The 26,056-nt window shown below is 41.6% G+C and overlaps 1 protein-coding gene across 4 annotated transcripts in view; it reads left to right on the top strand.

Moving 5' to 3' along the window:
• The window catches only part of slc8a1b (solute carrier family 8 member 1b), a 128,960-nt gene that overhangs the window by 98,804 nt on the left and 4,100 nt on the right, over positions 1-26,056 (top strand). For 2 of the 4 annotated variants that reach the window (XM_054799295.1, XM_054799296.1), the window contains exons 5-10: positions 1,144-1,262; positions 8,784-8,938; positions 11,647-11,746; positions 19,367-19,552; positions 19,619-19,708; positions 25,405-25,508. In XM_054799295.1, coding sequence (XP_054655270.1) covers positions 1,144-1,262; positions 8,784-8,938; positions 11,647-11,746; positions 19,367-19,552; positions 19,619-19,708; positions 25,405-25,508 — 754 coding nt within the window. Of the gene's footprint in view, positions 1-1,143; positions 1,263-1,487; positions 1,598-8,783; positions 8,939-11,646; positions 11,747-19,366; positions 19,553-19,618; positions 19,709-25,404; positions 25,509-26,056 lie in introns of all 4 variants that reach the window. The other 2 variants (XM_054799297.1, XM_054799298.1) reach the window with 2 other exon arrangements.

Raw genomic sequence — 26,056 nt, 5'->3', positions numbered from 1 at the left:
CCAATTCAGCAAATAGCCAAACAAATCACAGGCAACCTTAAGCTAGGAAACCATTTCAGGGGAGCATTACCACCCCCGAGTGGTCTGGAGTTTCCATTTAGCATACTTGGGTCTTTTTTAGGCAACAGGTCATAAAAAAAAATAGCACATTCTTTCATCATGTCCTCAACTTGCCTTAAGTGACGTCCTGTAAATGCTCTAATTACAGCTGGGGCGTTTATTTAGCTAAAAAAAAAAAAAGTAAATTGGAAGCAGGCCAAGCCTAGAGAGAGGCCGTTAATTCTTAAATGTGAAATTCATCGTACTCTTTGTACAAGTACTTTTTAAGTTAAATAATGATTAGGAATGCATGAGAAAGTGGAAGGAAAATATAGCTTTCTTTCACCACATTGTCATTTATTAACAAGTATCTTGTCCAAGAGAGCAGCAACAGAACCGATGTTGTAATAGCAGTTAGGAGCAAACTGCTCCGCCGGCATTAACGGCGCTGATGAGTTCATTGTAAACAGTACAGCAAGTTTAACACGCATGTCATCCACACCGGCAGCTGAGCAGCTGCATCCGACATTTTGAAGCGCATGTAGAGGTAGCTAAAGCTGCAGGGTAATGGCCACTCAGTTCATTAAAAAAAAAACTACACCAAGAGGTTGCTTACAGACACAGCACCTGCGCTGTTTTGGTTTTGCAGACCGCACACCGGCAACTGTGGGCTGCCGCGGTTAATTGAATGGAGGTGTTAATTGGAGCATTTCTGGTGTTAAGGCTCACATAAAAAGGCTGAAATCTTGGTGGGCTTGGTGGGTTTCCCACATGTATTCAGGCAAACAAGTGGTTTTCTGTGTGAATGTAAGCATTTAAGAGCAACTCAATGTCGGACTAGTTTACGATAGACAAAAGCAAATTTGACTTACGCAAATGGGCTTTGAGCATCGGTGTCAGAACCAGGCAGAATTATAGCATCAAATCATCGTCTCGCCTACAGCGAACGGTTTATATTACCGTCATACATCTAAAACTGGTTTAGAACACGTTGCCCTGTACAGCGTGGGAAATTTCAAACAATGCTTCCTGTTTCCTCTTTTCCTCACTTTTCTCTCTTCTCTTCCTTCCTTTTTCCTCCCTCTTCTCCTCCGCCTCCTCCAGCAAAACCATCAACGTGAAAATAATTGACGACGAGGAGTACGAGAAGAACAAAACCTTCTACGTAGAGATCGGAGAGCCTCGCCTGGTGGAGAGCGACGACTCCAAAGGTCAGGAGGAGGGTGAGCCTCGCGGGCCGCCGTGTAACCTTTGACATTTTTAACGCATCCGCTACACTGGCGGTGTCATTGAACTACACACCAGCTTGTGCGCCACATCTCCACCTCCTGTGTGTGTGTGTGTGTGTGTGTGTTGTCATTCATTGTGTGTCATGATGTTTGTTTTGACACCGTGCATGCATTTACCATCCCCTTCTATGTGTGTATGTACGTGTGTGTCCCATACAGGAAGTCCATAACCGTTAGGATCTTAAACCGCGAGGAGTACAATAAGCAGTCCTCCTTCTACATTCTGCTTCAAGCCCCCCAGTGGAGATGCAGCTGGATAGAGCGGACAGGTGTGACACCCCCACCAGCATGGGGAACGCTCGCCATCACCTTTGAGTAGATTCTCAGTCAACAGGCCGCTTTTTCCACATCATCCTGTTTACAAAAGCAAAATACAATTGAAATCAACTCCATTAATTATTGTTAATACAATTAAATAAATGACAAATAAAATACCTTAAAAATGTACAATATGAACCCAAATACTTATTTGTACAGTAGTACATTACAGGGCTTATTTTTTATTTGGTAACAAATGTATATTTTTTACAAATGGATAATAATAGTAATAATTTTATGACATTATTTATTGTATTTTCTGTTATTCTATTTAGTACGTGTTTTTTTTTCCATTATTATCGTCTTGCTGGGAGAAACACATGGACACATGGTGTCATTTTTGACATTATTTTAATAGCTGCTACTAACTTAACTTTAAAAACCAAATATGCCTCCTTGTGCTTGCAATTCATTTTAGGTGAAAGAACTGATATCTGGAGGTTTGGAATATCCAAATATTAAAAAATAATATCAAAATGTAATCCAGCATATTATAATCACGTGAAATTGGTCCATTTTCTTTCGAAAACGTGACTGACGACTGATGCAGCAAGAGGCCTGTTGATTGAGGATGGATTTTCAACACACGCTGGTGCAGTTCTCCTGCTTCTTTTTGTATCGCCCTCTTTTTCGCCACATTTCCTACTTTGCTTTGTTTCAGAGGTTTTCTTGAGCGTGAATCACACCTGTCCTCTTTCTCCTCCTTTTTTTTCTTTTTTTTTTTTGAATTTCTTTTTCTCTCGCTTCCTGCCAGGAGCTTTCAGTGCTTGTGTGCAATCTGTCTGCTGGTTGAAAATGTCAGCGCTTTCTCACCGTGACATTTCTCAAGTGTTCACCGACAGCGGTAATGGACGTGGTGGGCACAAAAGCACATTTTGAGGGAAGAAAACCCGAGAGGCTTTGCTTCATTTTGCCTTTGACAAGTCACATATCAGGGAACACACACAAGCCAATGAGTTCTAACACACACCTTCTTTGTGATCAAGTCACCTTCTGCATGAGGCCATACTAACTGTACTAAAAAGAAACAATGCCTGATAACAAAACAATACCTTTATGGACACAAATGTGATGTTGTTCTTCTCGTGTGCATCCTCTTTGGTTTATGCTAACTTGCCGACAAAACACCGGCTAGACTATTTGCACAAAAGTATTGGGACACACTTATTAATCAGTGAATTAATCATTGGTGTGTTGGACTGGACCCCTTCAACCCTGCCTTGAATCTTAATTCTTAATTTTAGCAATGCATTTTGGTTCAACTTTGTGTGAACACATTAAAGAAGGCCAAAGTGGCGCATTTAGTCACATCAGAACTCTTAAAATCCCACAGACGCGCTTCAAAATCTTGTAGAAAGAGCAGAAGCTGTTACGGCTGCAAAGGGCAGGGGGACACCTCCATATTTTTGTGCCAATACTTTTGTCTGTGTACCTCTCGCCCAAAGCCAGCTGGGATAGGCTCCAGCATACCCCCGCGACCCGAGTGAGGATAAGCAGCATAGAAAATGGATGGAAGGATGAATATTATGAAATAACTTTATAAGTTATTTAAAAAAGTATCATTATTATGTTATTATCAGGAGATAGAGCAGAGAAACCGCCCAGACACCAGAAGGTTGGCGGTTCGTTCCTTGCTCCCTCCACCCAGTCACTGTTGTTGTGTCCCTGGACAAGACCCTTCACCCAACTTGCCTCCAGCGCTGCCCACGCTGGTGTATAAATGTGAATGAATGTTTGGTGGCGGTCAGAGAGGCCGTAGGCACGAATTGGCAGCCACTTTTCTGTCCGACCACCCCGGGGCGGCTGAGCCTACAGATGTAGTTTACCATCACCGGTTTGTGACTGAGGAGGTGTCTTTATTAGAACTTTTCATTATTATCATGACCCACATTCATTGGCTGGGATTGATCAATGGTTCTACTGGCTTACAGTGAAGTGTGTAGCATCCATAAAGTGCTACACGTACATTCATAGTTACAATACAGAGGAACACACAATCAAATAAACACAAAGAAACCACCTGACGAAATATGAGTCGGTGTCTAAAAATAAAGAAATGAGACTGTAGTGTTTCGTGGTTGTAGACGATCCATAAATCTAGGAGGGACTTAATGTCTTTACACCACCTATAACTCTGCTGTGTACACTCATTAAAGCACATACACACACGCACACACACACACACACACACACACACACACACACACACACACTCCAGTGCTATCAGTGCTTCCAGGGCAGTTTGTGTGTGTGTGTGTGTGTGTGTGTGTGTGTGTGTGTTTATGGTGATGAGTGGATCAGAGCTGAGGTTTGGATGTAACATAATCACAGTGAGGAGATGAAGCACACCTCCGGGACACACACACACACTTTGAGAGCTGCAGCACTTTGTGGGTATTTAACACACATTTAACGACCGTCTCTTGCTGCTAGCACACATCTTCATGGTCTGTGTGTGTGAGTGTGTGTGTGTGTGTGTGTGTGTGTGTGTGTCTGTGTGTTCTAGCATCATGCATGGTCATCAGGAATGTCATCACATTATCCGGATTTCATAGTCTTCATCAAACACTACAGCCCTCACACTTCAACAAGTATTTGATGGTTTCTTCTCAAGGGACAATACTATACAAATTAAACTTGGATATACTTTAGAGTAGTCAGTGTACAGCTTGTATAGTAGTATATATTTACGATACACTTGCGTTCCAAAAACTCCAGCGAATGGAGAAATACTGCCACTATTTGGCCACACCCATAAACATCCCTCGAAACCTATAATATGCCTCTCAAAGTTATTCAACACATTTTATATTTCTATTTTACACATTAAGAAACAATTACAGTCATACAGTATACGGTATTATACTTACAAAATGCGTAATTACACAACATCACATCTTGCTACAGCATCTTCCTGCTGGAAAATGTCGAGTGAATTGACTGGTGAGACAGTGCCCTCTGCTGGATTTCTGCACCACTGTTTTTCCCCTGCAGATATGCCATGCAACCACTTTCTGTGCAAGTTACCATAAAAAGCAAATTACAGTTTGCAATTTAAAGCAGAGAAAAGATATTTGAGGGAGCGAATGCCGAGCGTGAATCAGCGGAGATTTGTCCACTGAAGGCTGCATACTTAAAAATAGATATATAATTATAATAAAAATAACCATATTAGATTCCACAAATTCATTTTTGTAACAAAAGCTTATTATCATTATTAAAACAAACAAACAAACAAAAACAAAAAACAAACAAACAAAAAAAAAAGATCTGTACTGGATAGGATCAGATCGGCAAGACTATAAAAAATCTGATCGGATCGGAAGCCAAAAAATGTGGATCAGTACATCCCTATTAATGGTTAATTTTATTATAAAATATAATAGGCTATAACAGGCAAATTGCGGCAAACACGGCTGGTTATGCAAGTCACCGTGTGATTTTATTGGGACTTTCTAACCACTGTGTGGCTTCGGATGTGAGTTACACAACAGCGTTGGCACCATGAGAGATCTGAGTCAGCTTTTTTTCTTCTTCTTCTTCTTTCTTTTCCGGAATCCAATACGGATGCAGCACCTGAAATATTTGCGGACTCCAGTTTCATTTTTGCTGTTCCACAGAATTAAAGTGTGGTTTATGCAGGCTGAGGTTGTGTTGGAAGTTAGCAGATGACCTTGCGATGTTGCAGCTTTGCTTGTGTTTGATGGAACCGGCTGGCCAGAGGAGAGAGGAGGAGAGAGGAGGAGAGAGGAGGAGAGGTCACAGCAGGCTGCAGCCCTCCGACACTCTTTGCGAAAGGGAGAAAGTGCAGCGTGAGGAAGGAACAGTGCTGAGGGGGGAAACATCCCAAAACGCACGCCCTGCACAAGGGTCACAACCCCTTCTCCCAAAACACGCACGTATCTGCACGTAGCATACACTCCGACACACACGAGTATGTGACAGATTTTGTCTGACAGTAACATCCTCTCGCCCTCCATGTTGCGTTATGTAAGGCAACACAATATTCTCATCATCTGGCCTGCACTAATTAAGAGCGTGCATGTGCCACAACAAGACAACGTTAATGAGGGTCATGAGAGTCCTCCTGCTAGTTGTCAGCATCCTAAAGTTTTGTTGCGGGTCTCAGTGTGTGCTTTTGTTGGTTAGAACGAGGCCGCCTTGTGTCATTTGTCCGCTCCATATCAGCGTCTGTGGACACATTGTAAAGTCTGCATCGTTAGGTAATGTGTGCTTAAGCTGCATACCACTTATCTAAGTGGTGGTTTGAAAGGTACATTGCCTCGTTGTCGGCATGGTAACCAGCGGTAAAAAATAAGTTAAAAAAACTCACAAATATAAAAGGTTGACTTGAATTGCTTTATTGACGACTGGTTGGTCCCTATTATAGTATTTTTCCACCAATTTTAAAGTCCCAGAGGTCCCACAACAGTGGACTGCTAATGCACTGGTGCCCAAAGTGCAGCTCAGGGCCATTTGCAGCCTGCAGCACATCCTAAAAATACAATTCAAATACTCAGCCCGCATCAGAACATTATAAAGGACGCTTAAGGCTACGCTGAAAACAAAACAAGCAAAAGGTAACAACAAAATGTCTTAGAATGTTTTTGTTTTTCATTTCTGCTGTTGTTTTTTTTTTTTTCAATTTTCCAACTATTTCAACTTTTCTCTTATAAATGTTCTCCTTTTATTATGACTGTATTCCCATAATATTTTGACTTTATTCTCATAACATAATAACTTTTTCCACAACCTAATTTTCCAAAAATTACAACTTTATTTGTTGTTTTGTTTGTTTCAGATAACATAAGTTAAAAAATAATGTCTTTTTTGTTAAAGATTTCAACTTTATGCTACTAAAATGACATTATTTTCCATCCATCTTTTTCCGCTTTTCCGAGGGTGGGGCAGCCTAAGCGGGGAAGCTTAGACTTCCCTCTCCTCGGCTACTTCGTCCAGCTCCTCCCGGCGGATCCCGAGGCGTCCCCAGGCCAGTTGAGAGACATAGTCTCTCCAACGTGCCCTGGGTCTTCCCCGAGGCCTATTAGCGGTGTGACGTGCCCTGAACACCTCCCCAGAGTCCGGGAGGCATCCTGAGCAGATGCTGGAGCCACCTCATCTGTCTCAATGTAGTGAAGCGGCGGTTCTACCCCGAGTTCCTCCCGGATGACAGTGCTTCTCACCTTATCTCTAAGGAAGAGCCCAGCCACCCTACGGAAAAAACTCATTTCGGCCGCTTGTACCTGCGATTTTGCCCTTTTGGTCACTACCTCATGCTCATGACCATAGGTGAGGGTAGGAACATAGATCGACCGGTAAATTGAGAACTTTGCCTTTTGGCTCAGCTCCCTCTTCACCACAACGGATGCAGAGTCCGCATCACTGCAGACACGGCGCCATTCCGCCTGTCGATCTCGCGTTCCTCAACTCCTCCACTTGGGGCAGGATCTCATCCTCGACCCGGCGATGGCATTCCACCCTTTTTTTGAGCGAGAACCATGGACTTGGCGATTCTCATCCCGGCCGCTTCACACTCGAGTGCAAACCGATCCAGTGAGAGTTGAAGGTCACGGCTGCAAACAGCAGAGACCCAATCCTGCAGCCACCAAACCAGAACCCCTAAACGCCCCAGCTGCGCCTAGAAATTCTGTCTAGGTAATGGCGAGAAAAGTAATGAACGGAATCTGTGACAAAAGGCAGCCCTGGCAAAGTCCAACCCTCGCTGGAAACGGGTCCGACTTATTGCCGGCAATGCGAACCAAACTTTTTCTCATAATATTACAATATGATTCCCATAAAATTGCGACATTTTCTCTGAACATTACAACGTTTTTCTCTTAACTCAGTCAATACCAAAGACGTATTTAGACGTTTTTATAATCCCGAATGCCCGATCCCAACAACGTATTTATACTCTCCACTAATGCATTTTACTAAGCCATAAAAACGGCCACAAGATGGCAGAAGTGCATTTGATAAGAGCTCCGCAGGAGATCATCTGAACGGGAAATCACACCTGACAGGAAGGAGGAAGTGAGAGACCGTGGAGGAGTGCGTGCAGAAGGTTACACATTGTAGGGGAATTTTAACGCATGCACGCACACACACACACGTGCACACGCGTGCACACACATGCATTCACATAGTTCAGTTCCAAATGTGAAAATTGTAAATAGTTCGTGGTGTTACATTTGTAAATAAATGGTTATTTTGTTGTAAAACAACCACTGTTTGTGTTGTTTATGTTTGTATAGTATGTGATGCGTCATGTGAGCTGTCCCCAAAAAATTGTGTCAAAGGTAAAGTTATGCTCGAAATGTATATTTTCACAAAAGCTGGTTTTCTCCCTTTTCTAGTCGACAAGAGATATTTTCCTGAAACTTACGTATGTTCTACTGCTGATCACTGGTGAAGGGAAAAAGGTAGAAACAAACTTTTTTTCTGATGAAAGATGGGAGGCTCATCTTTCTTTTGGTAGGTTCCATGTTTATGTAGCCATAGAACACAATATCCTGTGTGCCTTGAAAGATCAGTCAAAAAATCATGGGATCGAATGAGTTCATATTTTGACTTTATTCTGGTAAAATTTTTCACATTTTTAAAATTTTTGCTGTTGGTTTTTTGGGGGGGTTAAATTATATAAATAAATAAATGTATAACTTTGGACACAAGCTCCATTGGGAACACACCGTTTTGTGTGACTGTAGCTTTAATGCTCGTGAACTGTGTCCACGCCTGTCGCCGATATTTTTGTCAAAAACACCAGTGATGACTTTCCACAACTCTGTCTTTAGTATTCTGTGGTCTGCGACATTAGAAACATGCAACATTAGGTCATGAATTTAAACTGTCTTTAAGCACTTGCCCATCTCTGACCAGGCTGCTCAGTGACGTATGGCTAAGATGGCTAAGTCAATAAGTCGACAGCAGTTTAAATAAAAGGAGAAAATATGCACTGCAGCGTGCGTCACGCTTCTGCAAAGTCACATGTGCCATTTGTGTCCATTCGTCGCACATTTCATTGATTTTACATCCCATTCGTGATACCGGCTAACTTCTTTTTACACTCGTATGATGGTTAATAATGAGAAATAATATGCATGTGTGGTGTGTGTGTATGTGTGTGTGTGTGTGCAGAGGAGAAGCAGCAGAAGGAAGAGGAGGCGCAGGAGGAAGAGGAGGCATTGACAGGAAAGGATGAAGAGGAGAGACGCATCGCTCAGATGGGTCGCCCCATGCTGGGAGACCACGTCAAGCTGGAGGTTGTCATAGAGGAGTCCTATGAATTCAAGGTAAGACCTTAGGTAAAACTCTTAATGAGCAGGAACTTGTTTGGACTTTGTTTCCATATTAATAAACACCATAGCCCCAGTAATTCCCAGATGCACCGACACTAGCCCAACCAACCTCCCCTGAAAGAAGGTAAAATACAATGAAGGATATTATATGCTTTAATAGATTCATTTTAATACATATTTCTAGCAATCATTTTCTATTAGAATTAAGGGTGGCTATATACATGTATCTGTTAGGGGTGTAATGATTCCTTTTAATAATGATTCGATTCGTATCACGATTCATGGTTGCCAATACGATTCAAGGACGATGTTGGTTCATTTAGAATGATGCCATCCGAAACGATTCAGTAACTTTAAATTGATTCAGTCACTTTTTAGCTAAAAATTCCACCAGTGTGACTGTGAAATAAATACCTGGATACTGGACAGTTCAGGGGAAGTTTCCTAGATTCCTGTTGTTTTGTAAGGGAATCAGGAATGACTGATTAATAATGTTGTCTTACTCAAGAATAAATTATCATAGAGTACAAAAAATGAGTTCAAAATCAGGAAGAACAGAGGGTGGTATAGCTTGCCATTATGAATTATTTACTTTAAAGACTGCAATCCAAACCTGCACTTTGGACCCAAAGGTGACGGACATGATGCAAATTCCTCAGCAAACGAATTTGGTACGGTATCTTCAATCAGGTGTTGAAATGTTCTCACCTGTACAGGCCGATGGAAGCAGTGGCTGTTTTTGGGCTAGCAATCCTCCTGATCAGAGAAGCCATTTGAAAGAACAGCAGCTAGCAAGGATACACTGACAGACGTTTTGCAGCGCACATGTTAGGAATGTTACAACATTTTGAAATATGTAAAGCCTCTCATGAATTCTGTTTGATAAAAAATGACTTGAACTTTAATTTGACACCTCATTCACTTATCTACCACAAGTATTAAAGAAGTTAAAGCAAATTTCATACCGGAAAATAGTGCCTTTGGTTCCCATTGCTTTAACCTTGAGTCAAGACAAGCACTGTGATCGAGCCACGGACCTTGGCAATTACAACCGTACAACAAAATATATCATAACTTACGCTGTGACATTTGTTTTAAAAGTCTACAGAGTAGCCATTTACATTTTTTGGATCATCAAAAAGTCCAGAGAAGAAAATCATAAATGCTGCAGCAGCAGGCTGTATTGGTTTCCACGCCACACTACAGATTGCATGTACACAGTAATTCCAAGGCAAAATGAACATATTTCATACCAATAATAAAATTTGATCTGCAGATAGATATTAAAGTGAATTTATATCCTACATACTGTACCTATTATCTTGTCCTGAAGCTTCCATCCATGAGTTTGAAAGGCTTAAAGTTGGACTTAGCCTTTCTTTATACTAATGAAAATCCATCCAATATTGTATGAAAAAATTGCATTTTTAAGGACGTCCCCACGGACTCTCCTAGTCAAGCGTGCATGCACAGTGTTAGATTTTTGCATTGCTAAAAGTGACTGAACTGACCAAAAGAAGAAGAAGCAAATCAACTGTATTTCACGGCTCCACTACAACTCCCTTGACCACCAATGACGTCATCGACAGACAGACTGTAACATTTAACGTCTACAGTATATCATTCAAAGAGCTAAAAAGAAAAAGCACATCCATATAAAGCCTGCCGTGCTTCCAATCCAATGCTACATTTCCTAGTATCAATTCAATAGATTGATTACCTTTTCGATATACACTGTATATGTCTTCCTGAATGGAAACTTGAGAACCCAGATCGGTGTAGTTGAAACGAAGGAATATAAATCAATGCATTGATGTAGTGAATTAATTGTTACACCCCTAATATCTGTGTAAAATAAAGTTAATAAACAAAATTAATTTGTACAAATAAAGTCCTCTGCCCAATAAACGGCAGTTACGGTATATTGTAGCTAACAAATTCTGCTGGACATATGTGAAAAAAATATGTTATTATTAGTATTAATGTTATTATACAACTGGATCGTTTCGCTACAGACCTATCCCTCTATAAATACCTTGCATTCTCTGCAGTTAAGTAAACAAAAATTCCTTTTCACAAAATAGGAAATACATTATTTTCAAGTATTTGGATTTTGATTTGTGTGAAATTCTTTCCTTGCCAAGTGCTGCCGTCTTTATATCTCTCCTTCCTATTTAGACTCGTTTAAAGGGAGAGAACATTTATGAAGGACTGAGATAATAGTCACACGCGCGCACACACATTCGTTACACTAATTAGCTGAGCTTGCGGGATGGTTCTCCTCCTTTTCTTTGCACTTCAGAGGGAAAGCAGGATGCTAATTGTGTTGAATGAATCTGGGAGGGCTGAAGATAAAGCTCTGCACGCGTGTACACACACACGCACCCACACACACATGCGAACACCAGCCTTTTGTTGGAGTGCTCATGCAGTTATAATGACTTTTTGGCATCAAAGTCCAATAAAAAAGTGACAGTCAATAACAAGCTCACTGTGCCATTTCCTCTGCTTCACCACTCAGGGATAAAAGGACAGAGACAGTCAGCAGGACCACAGACAAGGATTATTATTAAGATTTTTGTAGCGTAGCATCATATACTGGTTACAGTGGGGTGCTGTCCCATGTGCTAAAATCAAGATTCGATGCTACATGTATGCTGTGCTATGGTGTGCTCTGTGTGATTGTTGTCGTCCTGTGACAGAACACAGTGGACAAGCTGATAAAGAAGACAAACCTGGCTCTGCTGGTAGGAACCAACAGCTGGAGAGATCAGTTCATCGAGGCCATCACCGTCAGTGCAGGTAGGAACTGCAGTAAACACCGTATGTACTGCACATACTCTATTTCCTCCTGAGACCCAAGAGAAAAAAAGTATCTTGTTTTATTTTTCTTTTTTGTGATTTGTTGCATTTTTGGAGTTGAAACAACAACTCACAAGTTAGAATTTAATTTTTTCAAAAATCTAAAATTACCTATGGTATTTCAGGAAGCAGTTTCTCGTCTTTGTAATGCAGAGGAACATCTTGCAACCTACGGTCATGGAAAAAATGCTTAGACCACCCTTGTTTCTTCAGTTTCTTATTCATTTGAATGCCTGATACAACTAAAGGTACCTTTGTTTGGACAAATATAACAATGACTACAAAAATAGCTCATAATAATAGCTCATTTTTTGGTAGTACAATGCTGTAGCTATTCATGTAAGAACTTAAGTGATTTGGTTATTATCAAGAAAACCATGGAAGTTGCTAGATATCACCTCTTACATTCAACTCTTATGAGCTATATTTGTTATCACCATTATATTTCTCCAAACAAAGGTACCTTTAGTTGTACCAGACATTAAAATCGATCAATAAACTGAAGGAACAAGGGTGGTCTAATCATTTTTTCCATGGCTGTATGTATGGCATGTATGTTTTGCCCTTGCATCCTTGGTTTCGGCACCTCTCTGCATGGCTGCAGTCTACCATCCCTGGCATGTGCTTGGCCCCATATTCTCTGAAAGATGGTTTTGGTTCCACTTGCTGGAAGGTCCTTGGCCAGCAATTCACTCTGGAGGTTAAGTGACGTGAGGTAGCAGTTGAAGTTCAGGCGCCTTCCTCTGGGCCTGAACACCCCACGGTGCAGGGAGAACAAAGCAGTATGGAGACATGCATGAAGTTGTTCATTTCTCTGTGTGCATCATATGAACCAATAAGTAAGTTTGGTGATTATTTTGTGCATTAAGAGTGTTTCATCTTGAAGAGTTCATAAATATTGGTGTTCCAATCCCTGCACATAGCAGCGGCAAAAACCTGTCACTGTGAGTAGGGATTCCCCAGGAAATGAGGCTTTATCATTGGTTGTATGTATTTATGTACTTCGGATATTGCTTTATTAATAATTCATATGCAGATTTTAAACCACAGCTATCATGAGTGGACAAAAACCTGAAGCTCGCATTCAACCAATTCAAACGCAAGGATGCCAACATCAGACTGGAATAAAAGATTGTAGAATGATTACTTATCAAAATGTCACCATGCAAAATACACATTTTTGACCTGGAATTATCATAAAATTAATTAATCAAGCAATCGTGTTCAATATTTCAAGTTCATTAATATAAAATGGTTATGTTTTTTAAGTGTGCATTCAGGTCAAATATGTGAAGGGGTACACGACTGTAAAACGTGTGGAAACCTCTGGTATACTGTCCAGCATCAGACCCTCTGGAGAAACAAGGACAAATAACGTGCAAGACTGTTGAGTATGGCTTGCCTGGAACAAATTGCCTGATGAACGGCCCGTAAAATTGATCATTTCCTCATCGATGCAGACTTTTGGTGGTTTTGGCAGGCTGAGGCGTGTTTCCTCTGTTGCATCCAGGCCACTGACAATGGTCAGTGAGTTAGTTCCTCAATTTGAAGAACTCGTTTACTGTCAGTTTCTGGCTTATTGTCACTTGCGCTTTGCCGGCTGAAAACATGTCGATTTTGGGAAGACCAGGACAGACCGTGTGGATCGACATGCCAGAGAAGAGCCTCGTTTCTTCAGTGGTGACGTTAAGGCAGACAACTCTCATCTGTAGCTCTCTCGGATTTGTGAACTCTGCCCAGTCTTTAAAGATTTTGTCTTCAATGTACTGTGAAAAGTTGGACTCGAGTTTCTATGAATGGTGCGGTTGGCTTGAAAGTCGGGAGGCCTGGCCAGCACAGGTTGGAATCCCACCACCCACAAACAATCAATGAGGTGCTGGACACAATAGCCTACCTATCGTATCTATTGGGCTATTACACCTGCTAGTCTTGGCCCAGAGAGGACGACGGTGTTCCTGTTCATCTTTGTCGATCAGCTCTGACGAGCCTCCCGAGTCTCTTCTTCTGAGCTTTCCCACTAACTCTGACAAAGATGTAGACCAAAAACAAATGTCTACAACATAGGAAACAAATGAATAGTCTGGTTCCCAGGTGTGCATTTATAGAATATATGCGTATTAATTATTCGTTTTTTAAGTAGATAATGAGTGCCTAGTGTGTGTTTGCCGTCATTTTGAGGTAGTTAAGGTGGAAAAGGCTGACGTGTGAACATGTGAATGTAAAGGCCAAACAATCTGTCTAATAGGTGCAACTTCCTGAAGTCTTGTTAGGGTGTTGTTGCTAGGCAACCCGCAGAGAGTTAGCCAAGAAATCATCTCCTGGAATGATTATTGAGCCTCCGAGGAGCTTACCCTCTGACTGCATATACCGTAATTGATGCTTCAATTTAAATGTGTATGCAAGCTGTAGCGCTAACAGGATCCAATGCAAGACTCCTATTGTATGCATATTTACAGTATTTAGGCACAAAATGATAGATAATATACAATATAATTCAATCTTCCCCCACTTTCAGTTCATTCACGCCTTAAATGTTCCTCCAAATGTTTATCTTGGATTGACAAAAAAAGCAATAACTTGTAAAAAAGGAATATATAAGCTACAGTGTTATTATTATAATATGAATGCAAATGCTGTAGATCTATGTTTTGCACATGAGATCAATATTTGGGGAGCATAAACTTTGATTTGACTCTGTGTTAAATGAGTTAGCCAGCTAGCTATACATATGCTGCAACATATGCTGCATTTCTTCGTGCATGGGTTAGAGAAGAAGCCATTTGAAAGTGGTGCAGATCGGGATAAAGGAGCGGATCGAGGAGTTTATTTTCACTTTTGGACGTCACAGTCCTCTTGAATAGCAGCCAAGTAGCGGAGCTGACTCAGCAGATCCAACAGATGGAGCTGCAAAATGTAAATACAGTTTTGTGATGTGCGTTACTGCCACCTAGGGGTCTGGAGGGGAAGAATACCATGTTTGAAGGATTGCTGGGCCTCGCCCGAGAGCCCTTCTAGTTTTAATATGCAGCAGTCTAATTGTCATCTAATTGGTACTGCAGTCTTTTCAGATCTGTAGCTGATTGGCTGCCCTTGTGTCAAACTGGCCTTCAGGAAGGTTTTTGCTGTTGTTGCTTATAAACGAGACAACAAATGCGTCGCATTAGAGGCATGCTGTGAGAGCAGCATGGGGAGGCGGTGGAGTTGATGTTGATGCAGCAAAGTGCATGATCGTTGCACAGTGTTGTTGTTTTATCACACCTGTCATGCTTAAAGGCAGTCTCATTTGGACCGTAAAACAGCCTCCTCTTCGGGCTCTTTTATTTGTCTGGCGAGATGTAATCAGTTGCTTTGACTTAAATTGGCACAAAAGTTGTCACGCCTTCCTGTGGCTCCCCAGCTTCATTACCAGGCTGAAGCGCGACAACGCAAGGTCGGAGGGTAATGACTTTTCCTGGTGACTTTAAGTGTGCTGAACCCAGCACAGCATCGCCGCCGGTCTGGGTCAGGGCCATTATCTCTGAGGCTCGGTTCTGGTAATTGATGGAAGACACTGAGTAATGGATTTGTGATGATCTGCACATCTATTTGACCACATGCTGACACCCAAACATCCCAAAGGGAAGTGGGGCTAGATTCTGAAGATTTAAGGCAAGACCGCTGCTCTCCATGCATACTGATAGCTGAAGAAAGAGGCTCCACAGGGATCTGTCCTGGGTCCCCTCATTCCTCCATAGACACTGCAAATTAGCATGACATTGTGGACAACTGTATGCTCCAAATTTGTGGGAACAATTTAAGAAAGGCCTTTTGCTGTTTCCAGTGCACAAAGCGAGGACCTTAAAGGTGTGATTGGATGAGACGCATCTTGTAGAAGTTGTGTGCACAACTGTTCACCTTTCACTTCTTTCATGTGGAATGGCCATGTCCCAATACATTTGCATAGGAGAGGTCCCCAGTCCAGATGCTTGTAATCCTTACCAACTTTTGAGGGATTTATGTTATTGTTACTTTAACTTGGGCGTCTTTTTTGGTCATTACGATAGCACTTGGTTTACTTCTATTGTGTTATTAAACGCACTAGATTTCAACAATGGTTATATTTGTCAAAAACAATAAAATATTGTTGTTTTTTTGTGGTAAAACCATACGGACAACTGATACAACTGTGGCAATAAATTGTAATGCATACACAATAATATGCTGGTTTGTCCCCCTGTTATACAGACTAAATCTTGACTATTTGATGAAAGTCCAGTGAGTGCAGTGCAGTGTTTCGTTGTCCACACAGTCTCCTCTGATGACATCCAATCAGGCAAATGAGTGGACAAGTCGTTACAATCAAACATGATTGGCTGCACATGCGATACATACTGTACAGTACGTTGCTCAGTGATGATGCTAAGATTTGTTGACATGCTGAGTGATTGACACGCTGCTCTTACTGACGAGTGGGTGGCTTGTTTACCATAGAGGTGACTATGAAATTGTTGCTTGGCTAGCTGTATGTAATATGAATATGAATAAAAACATGAGCATGTCATACCCACTAACACACACACATGCACTGGGCTGTCATACTGCTGCAGGGAGCGTTTTTGGTTTGAATTCAAGCTGCCAGACTTGGAAATTAGCAGCTCACATTCGCATATAGTGATTTTCTTAATATTTGTCAATGAAGAACGTCAAAAACGTGGGTGGTTGGATGTCAAACGTCTACTCGGTTGATTTCTTTTTAACTCCGAGGAGCACGGTAGCCCATTTCATTGACTTGACTGTAATCATTGATGACAAAGTGTGTTTGTTTGTGTAGTCGGTGCATGCGTTTTCTAGGAGAGTGAGGCTTTTACCTCCACTTGGGATTCAGAGTGTGGCGCCCTTGAGCACACATCTTGACAATTGCCAAGGATGCTGCAGTTTTTTATTAGTTATTTTGATTGCGCTTGCCTGAACGCTGACATTGAACTACGCTGTCTGTCTCATCCTCTGTCATGGACAGTGACTGTGGAGTTGTTGGAAGTCTGCTAGACGCAAAGCGCCTCTTTAAAGAAGAAAATGTAACTTTTAAACATGTTTAAGTGTGGCAAAAAAGTTGTTTTTCCATTTTTCTGTGATTCTACAGTTCTATAATATATCCAAACTTCTTTTTTAAGTCTGCTATGTAAAACATTAAGTGGGATTCAAGAAATGGATGTTGTTAGTTACCAGACTATTTGCTGCTCTGTGGAGGATGATGAACAGTGAAAGCAACATCCTGTATCTGCACCTTTATCCAGACACTCACCTGAAATGTCTACGCTTGTGCCCTACAACTTACAGTATCTTTTACTCTATCAGCAAGGGAGAAAGCTCATTAAAACAACTTCTGCACAGTTAACGCTACTACTAAATAACATGCAATGATAGTTAATGTTGGCCCTTGAACATGGAGTCACATAACCAGATACGCACGCCTGGCGGTTCATTGGCTTTAGACTTACACAGGAACGCCCTCCGATGCCTTTATAAGGGCGTGAGACTGCACACAGTTTGTGTTGTATGCATGCAACACTGCAATTGTATTTAACAGTGGCTCTTTAACATAGTCACATGACACACGTCCTAATCAATCAATGAATCGGTTACAGGTAAGGACAAACACTTGAATGAATCACATATAAAAGTATATAAAAAAATAACATAAATAATGTTATGATAATGTATTTGCTGATGGTCATCCGGGAGAAACTCAGAGTAGAACCGCTGCTCCTCCGCATTGAGAGGAGCCAGAAGAGGTGGCTCGGGCATCTGGTCAGGATGCCTCCCTGGGGAGGTGTTCAGGGCACGTCCGATCGGTAGAAGGCCTCGGGGAAGACCCAGGACACGTTGGATAGACAATGTCTCCCGACTGGCCTGGGAACGCCTCGGGATGTGCCGGGAGGAGCTGGACGAAGCGGCTGGAGAGAGAGAAGTCTGGGCTTCCCTGCTTAGGCTGCTGCCCCCGTGACCTGACCTCGGATAAGCGGTAGAAGATGGATTGATGGATGGATGATCATGTATTCATTTAATAATAAACTAATAATCTTAATTATTCATCTACGCAAGACATTGTCGGACAATTGTGTGCTTTAAATTTTGTGGCAAAGGCCCCTCTTCTCTTCCCAGCGCACAAAGCAACATCTATACAGGCATGTTTGGCTGAGTTTGATGCGGAAGAACTAGGAAGAGGACCGACATCTCTGACCTCTGACCTCACAAATGGACAAAAAATCCCATAGAAACACTTAGAGAATTTCTAGATTTCTATATTTTCTATAATGTTCTCGAACATTTCCAGACTATATGTTGTAAAATGTCACTCTCATAAAAGTATCATCACAACGTTTGGTGCTAATTTCACTTTAAATGTTCACTGTGAAATACAGTACTGTCCAGTCCCACCCAATCAGACAGTATTCTTGCGCTCCTGCTGTGACTTCCAGTGGACGGCCACCTTTATAATGAACACACACTGTAGAGGTACACGGGGCTGTCTCTGTGTGGTGACCTTCTCCTCTCACTTACATTTACACTTAATGAGATGATTAGCGCCAAGTTCTGACCCGGAAACAGGAAACGTTTATTTTTAAGCCCGTAAAAGTTAAAGTTTAATTGGTAGGATACTGTAGGATACTGTTAAGCGCCATCGTCAGGTTTGTGACTTGTTAAGTGTTGTTACTCAACATAGAGAATACATGTGATCTAGTCATTCATCATTTTCAAGGTCTAACCCAGGGGTGTCCAAACTTTTTTCACCGAGGGCCACATGGTGAAAAATGAAAGGATGCAAGGTTCATAAAGAAACATGTGGGTATGCTATGAAGTTATATTATATTTCAAGAAAAATGACATCTCAGCTTTGTGGTATTGGTAAAAAAAAATGTAAAAAAAAAATATTAGTGTTAACGTCGGTCTTTGCTCCTTTTTTTCCCCATTTTTTCTGTTGTTTTTTTTTGTTTTTATTTTCCAAATATTTAAATTTCCTTTTTGCATAAGCTTTGTAAATTAGATTTTCATATTATGACTTTATTCCCATAAAATTTGGACTTTATTTATATAATAATATAACTTTTCCTCAACATAATTTTCCAAAAAATGGCAACTTTATTTTGTTTTGTTTGTTTCTCATAATATTACGATGTTTTAAAAAATGTTATTTTTTTAATATTTAAACTCAGTGTTAATAAAATGTTATTTTTTCTCGTAATATTACAACTTTATTCTCATGAAATTGCGACTGTTTTTCTCGTTAGAATAAAACTTTTTTCTCTTAATACTTTGATTTTATTCTTGTAAAATTGTGTCTGTTTTTTTTCCATTTCTGTTGTTTTTTTCCCCAACTAGTTCAACCTTTTTTGTTGTAAATTTTCTTCTCATAATTCTGACTTTATTCCTGTAATATTTAAACTTTATTCTCCTAAGTAAGCTAGTTGACACGGTTGAAGACACCACGTGAGCTCCCCTTAACAGTAATGATGGTTGACACGCATGCAAATGATCGTTATTTGTTTCACTAAGGTGGGGTCTTCCTGTCCTTTCTTTCAGGCGAGGATGATGACGACGAGGAGTGTGGCGAGGAGAAGCTGCCGTCGTGCTTCGATTACGTCATGCACTTCCTCACCGTCTTCTGGAAGGTTCTGTTTGCCTTTGTGCCGCCCACAGAGTACTGGAACGGCTGGGCGTGCTTCGTGGTGTCCATCTGCATGATCGGCCTGCTCACCGCCATCATCGGTACAGCAAACACCGCACAACGTGTGTGTCTTAGTGTGTTAGTAACACATGATTGTGTGCTTTCAGGCGATCTGGCCTCTCATTTTGGCTGCACAGTTGGCCTGAAAGACTCCGTCACGGCTGTTGTGTTCGTTGCGTTGGGAACATCGGTACCAGGTGAGTTTGCGCGCGCATGACATCAATTTATCCCCGATATTCTGCATTCGACCTTTCTCTCTTTTCCCATTTGGCTTCATGGGGCCTTTATGAGCACAAATCCCCCCCAGGGTCTTCCATTTAGCAGATTTGTCTTCTCCCTCCTCTGGGAGCATTACATAACATTTGCAATTCAGTGCATTCAATTTTTAGATCTAGATTTATTCCACTCATATCCTTTCTGCACATTATTTGGATCTAACAGCTAGAGCCCGACCGATATGGGATTTTGGGGGCCGATATTGGGGGCTGAAAAAAGCCGATATCCAATATATCGGGCGAAATATGAAATAAGAGCATTGATATACACAGGATACATATTGTACATGATCATAAGAACATAAACATGAACATAAGATACTATAATTGACCATTTTAAAATAAAGAAAACAAAGAAAGTGATCATACACGGGCTAATGTGAAGTGTTTTTAAACTAATACATTACGTGTTTATAAAAGGCTTATTCACAAAAACATCTTACCAATATCAATCTGTCATATTTACTAGCGATTGAAAAGTTCCGCCTGCAGCCACCGAGCCACACATGAGCATGAGCATTACTTGGAACATTTTCAAAATAATTTTAGTAAAGACATTAACTTGTGAACGTATGAGCCATGGACGCATGAAGTGAAGTGGGACGCTGTGTAGTAGTCTTATGTCAATGATGAACATGGGAGGTAACAGTTTCATATATCTTTATTTCACTTTCAAATACTGTATAATAGTCTTATATTAGATCATGTGGATTAGCAGTTGTGTCTATCTTTGTTTATCTCACAAAGATAATGTACACAACATTAAAACGCTGTATAATTGTCTTCGATAATGGTGGACGCGTGGGTTAACTGGTGCATCTATCTTTGTTGTCTCACAACAATAACTCACACAGCTTTAAAGGAAAAGTGCACTTATTTTCGTAATTTTGCCCATCATCCGCAATCTTTATGTGAGACCTGAGCACAATCTTTCTCTTTTCTGTGCGTACTAAACATATAAAAACAGCTTAAAAAGACGCAGCTGTGAATGCACGTTACGGGAAACACTTCTTCCGCCTATAAAGCCTTCTGAAAAAAGCTCCAACAACACTCCATTTACATATAATGTGACGTGCATATTAACCAAGCTACAGGCACATTGTTATTATTATTATTGACATTGTTACGCCGATCGAACTACGTTACTGGCGCACTGACACCTTGCCACACCACGCCGGCTAGCGACAAGCTTCACCACACACTTCACCGCTGTCACCACGATTCCTCGGACCACTGCCAAAAGGTAACGCTATGTATTGGAGCTGCTGCTACTGCTGCTGTGTGTAGGCGTTCCTTTCTGTGTTGCTATGTGAGATCAATGCGGTCAGTAACGAAACTAAAACATAGCAAAATACTGTGAGTATTACATGTTTAATTATGAATGTACCTGTTACTACATGGTCACAGCATGGATATACAACCATAAAACCTTGTTGGAGGCTTTTGGAGGTGTTTTAATAGCGGGCTTTGTACGCGGCATAGGTGTCTCCCAGTAATGAGTAATAATGAGCTGTCTATTTTGAATCTGTTTTTAGATTTTTATAACGCACAGAGAAGAGAAAGACGTGTGCTCATGTTTCACATAAGCATCACGGATGATGGGCAACGTTCCCAAAAAACTGCAGTTTTCCTTTAAGTCACATTTGAGCATTTCTAACTGTCCTACAAGTGTGAAAATAAGCTAACCACCGTTTAATACAACCAAAACCAAGTAAAACAAATCACGGAGGGAACTGGTGATTGTGATTGTGTCACCTATGGTCGTTTTGTTTGACTACTGAAGGCATCTTTTTTTAGAAAGACTTTTATGTTGTTTGGCGACACACAGCATCGCCAATTTTTTTATTATTTTTCATGAATTTGATTGTTTGAATCAAAAAATAGGCAAAACGTTGGGGGATGGTTGTGTGTTTTGGATAAGAAGTGAAAGGAAGAAATAGACACGATACACTGGTTAATACATTTTTCATCAGTAAAGAGTTTGATCATTCCAACATTCAAGATTATCAACAAGATGATGTTGAAAAATAATGGCGGTGTAATGGATTTCACTTCATGACATTAGCCAGCAGGGGGTGCATACGATTCATTAGGCTCTGAATGTGGCAAAGCACACCCACTTGATTCAAGTAAATTGAGTTAGGTTCCCCATGCTGCCAAAGTTAGCCGATGAAGAAATCTGCAAACCTAAGATCTATTTTAAAATATACCTTAAAACAACAATTAAACCTAAACTGATGATTACTTTTGTGCTGATTTATCTATCAACACTAAAGTACAAGGATGATTGCGAGCTATAACAGCTGCTTACACTGGTTTTAACCTTGCTCACACACACACACACACACACACACACACACGTGCAGACATCATACTGTACATGAAGACAACTGCGAAGACTTTCCTGGAAGACTAAGCATGCACACACACACACACCCACACACGCACTGGGTGCTATTAGCATGAGGCAATTTGTCATGTCAGGATGAGATGTTTAGAATGCTGAGGCATTAGCATGATACATTGCAAGAGCATACACAATATGACACAATAAACACACAGCAGCAGCGGTGCACACAATGTTGAACTGCGCAATGGAAACAATTTAGCCTTATTAGCGTAACCTCACTCTCTCACACACACACACACACACACACACACACACAGGCATAGTTACACAACACAAACTAGACCTGCAGTTATTTGGCTTTTGCCGTTAATAAATCCCATCTTGCGCTGCTGTCCCGTGAAGATTAAGCTCGTTTGTCACAGTTACACACAGAAAAACAATAAGACTTTCAAGAGCGCAGCGTGATAAAAGAAACATACTGAGAGTGAGCGGGTTTATTCCTGTTTCGTTCATGGCGGTGTTCTGTGGAACAAACGAGGCAAGGTGCTGAAACCAATGCACAGAGCGAACTCTCTTCCTGCCTGTCTGGAGGCAGGAGACGAGGAAAACACACACGCATGCGCATGGCAATGGATTGAGGCCGGAAAAATGATCAAGTTCATTTTCATTTATTGTGTGATTAATTCATTTGGCTGGTCTAGTGCCCACGAACGAGAACAAAAAATCTTGTCACGCTTTAACCTCATGAGATCTTGTTATACGAGCTCTTGTGACTGTCTCCAGTAAAAAGCTAGGTGCTTAAGCTGTAATAACCGATCATTTTGGTCTGCGTGGCATGGATAGACTCTGGCTGCAAGTGAAGCGTCAACAGCAGAATCAATTACGTTGATTCAATTTGACCTTTTCAAGTTGGGTGTAGCATGAAGAAAGGCCCCATAATGCTGTGGGCCACTGCAGACATTCATGGACGTTTTAATTTGAAGCTTTTCACATCACAGTTTTTTTTTCATTTGACTGAAAAGGACATTCATGGCAAGAGTTCTGCTGTCGCTACTGGAGTACTGGAGAATATTTTGGTGTTTTCCTGACCACACTTGCACACACACTGACCACATAGCTTGCTGACTTAAATGCATACCGATATCGAGGTACTACAGGAGGATAATGCTGCCTTGCATGTCGCTCTCAAGTAAGAGAAAGAGAAAGCAAAGGAAAAAAATCATTGACAAAAGGAAGAATACAGTTGACGAGAATGCACGAACGAACAATGTGATCCTGAAGGGGCTCAGCTTTACACCTACAGGTAGGTCAAATGCCACGGCAGTCGAGAACAGAGGAGACCCGCATGAAATCAATGTTGCTTCAACAAAGCAAGAAATTGCCAATTCTCTGCAATGAAAGGAGGTGGATGTAAATAATGACACCACTGATACATGCATTCCACTGTATGGCAGAAACAACCTCACCAGCGTCATCATTGCTGAGTTCAGCAACAGAACATTCAATACTGCACTCCATCCATCCATCTTCTGCTTATTGGAGGTCGGGTCACGGGGGCAGCAGCCTAAGCAGGGAAGCCCAGACTTCCCTCTCCCCAGCTACTTCATCCGGCGGATCCCGAGGCGTTCCCAGGCCAGTTGAGAGACAGTCTCTCCAAGATGTCCTGGGTCTCCCCTGGGAGGCATCCCTGCACCTCATCTGGCTTCTCCCGGATGACAGTGCTTCTCACCTTATCTCTAAGGGAGAGCCCAGCCACCCTACGGAGAAAACTCTTTTCGGCCGCTTGTACCCGCGATCTTGTCCTTTCGGTCACTACCCAAAGCTCATGACCATAGGTGAGGGTGGGGGTAAAACCTGTAAAACTTCAACCAAACTAAATGATGCGGAATATGACATTCATGTGTTTTGCGCCACAATACAACGCTATTTCTTTTCCACTGTTGTCCGTACATCATCGGAAGAACAACGGGAGTCTTTGCCCAAGCAAGTAAACAATGTGATCAAAGCTCTGGGGGCGCTCATGTTGACCCAGAGGGTAAACTTCTGAGAAACTCCCTTAATGGGTCCCCTGAGGCCCCCACAGGAGGGAAATAGAAAACACTTGAAGTAAACTCAGCAGATTGGCAATTCTCCCTAATGATGCTGGAGGAGGCCAGGAGGGATGAGCGGAGGAGGAGACTGGGGAGGGGGGGTGATTAGATTGACAGCGAGACAGGGGGAAAGGGCAGCCGTCTCTCCAGAGCCTCACTCACTTTTTTCGTGGCTTCACGCATGCTCCCAACATTACTGCATAGAGCGTCATGTGGCGTCATGCTCGCCACGATAGCCCATTCTGTGGCCTTTCTGCACCCCCTTCCTCACATCTTCCTTTTTTTTTTAGTTCCCCCATCACTTTGGCTTCCAGGAGAAGCATCGCTCCCTCTGCTCTTTTAGCCTTCACTTTCTTCCCTCTCCCTTCCATGTTATTTCCTCACTTCTAAGAGTCACTAATGAAGAGGAGATGCAGACCTTTAGCTACCTGCTTGCTTTTCGCATTGATGTTTCGGAGCTTCGGCTTTGAAGTCAAGCCAAATACTCAAAAAAAAGCACGATAATTAATGTGGATTAACCAGAATTTTGGCTTACGTGGATACAAATGTTTTGTCATAGCCAGACACACATTCATACGTTAAAATAGTTTTTTATACATCATTATTTATTTATTTTAAACCTCATTGATCTATTTTGATACCGCCATCCTCAACTCTACTCCTTGCATCACCACAGTTCCCCCATTTTCACCTACCCCATCTACTCCACGGTACAACAGCTTAAACCCTCCTCCAGTGCTTCTTGCCTTGCTGCCTTTCCTTCTGGTCTCTTGGACACAGCAAATCCATTTTTACGCTTTCCTTTCATTATGCCAACGTTCAGAGCCCCTCCTGTCGCTGCTATGCTGCCGCCTTTCCTCATATCTCTGTCTTCCCTCACACGTCTTCCCCGTCTTTGCCTTCGCCGCCGGCCAACGGTAGCACTGTTTCCGCCGGCACCCTGTCGGTTCACAATGCCAGTAGCGATCGTTGTTAACCCGGGTCACGATCGATCCAAGCTTTGTCTTTCGTCGCATATTTCTTTCAAAAAGTTTTACCCTCCGTGACGCATCCCCCACCATTTATCCAGACTTGGGACCGGTACTACAAAGCACACTGGTGTGTGACTTCTTCGAGGCTGGTTTGAATCCTGCTGCTAATAAATAATCTGGTCACCCCCTTTTTATGTCCCCACACAGACACCTTTGCCAGCAAGGTGGCAGCCATCCAGGATCAGTACGCCGACGCCTCCATTGGCAACGTGACAGGCTCCAATGCTGTTAATGTGTTCCTGGGCATCGGGGTGAGTGGATTCCCCTTTAATGCTTTGATTGTTTAACCCTTAACACCCTGACTAACCCTTGCCATTCAATGTTTTTATTTCCAAGCCGTTTTGGCTGTGTTCAATGAGTAAAGGTAGAATTTGCTAGAGGATATTCATGTTTTTACATGCTTACAATTCACTTAAAATGGCAGCGCAGCACAAACTACAACATCCTAATGACAAAATATGTCCCACCTACAATGCTATATTCCATCCCACATTCATCTGTACATAAACTAATCCTGTATGTTAACATTTCAACGTGGACTTTCAGTTTTAAACTTTTAAATTTGTCCACCAGATGGCGCCATTTTCCCCACTGAAAGCATGCAGCAAAATGTCACGTTTTTACTGTTTTCTGGTACTGAAATAAGTGTATGCAACAAAAAAAAAGCTTGTGTACTTTATGTGTTTTATTTTAGCTCTTTTTTTCGATAAAAAAAGACAAAAATGGCACAATAATTCCCCAAATCTAGTTAGTATTTCATATACTGTATATATATTTCAGGTGGAGGTAGACTGTCTTA

The sequence above is a fragment of the Dunckerocampus dactyliophorus genome, chromosome 14 (genome assembly GCF_027744805.1).
Source record: "Dunckerocampus dactyliophorus isolate RoL2022-P2 chromosome 14, RoL_Ddac_1.1, whole genome shotgun sequence".
In the NCBI taxonomy this organism is placed as follows: Eukaryota; Metazoa; Chordata; class Actinopteri; order Syngnathiformes; family Syngnathidae; genus Dunckerocampus; species Dunckerocampus dactyliophorus.
Note: the sequence above shows the minus strand (reverse complement) of the source record. Positions and strands in the feature narration are given on the sequence as shown.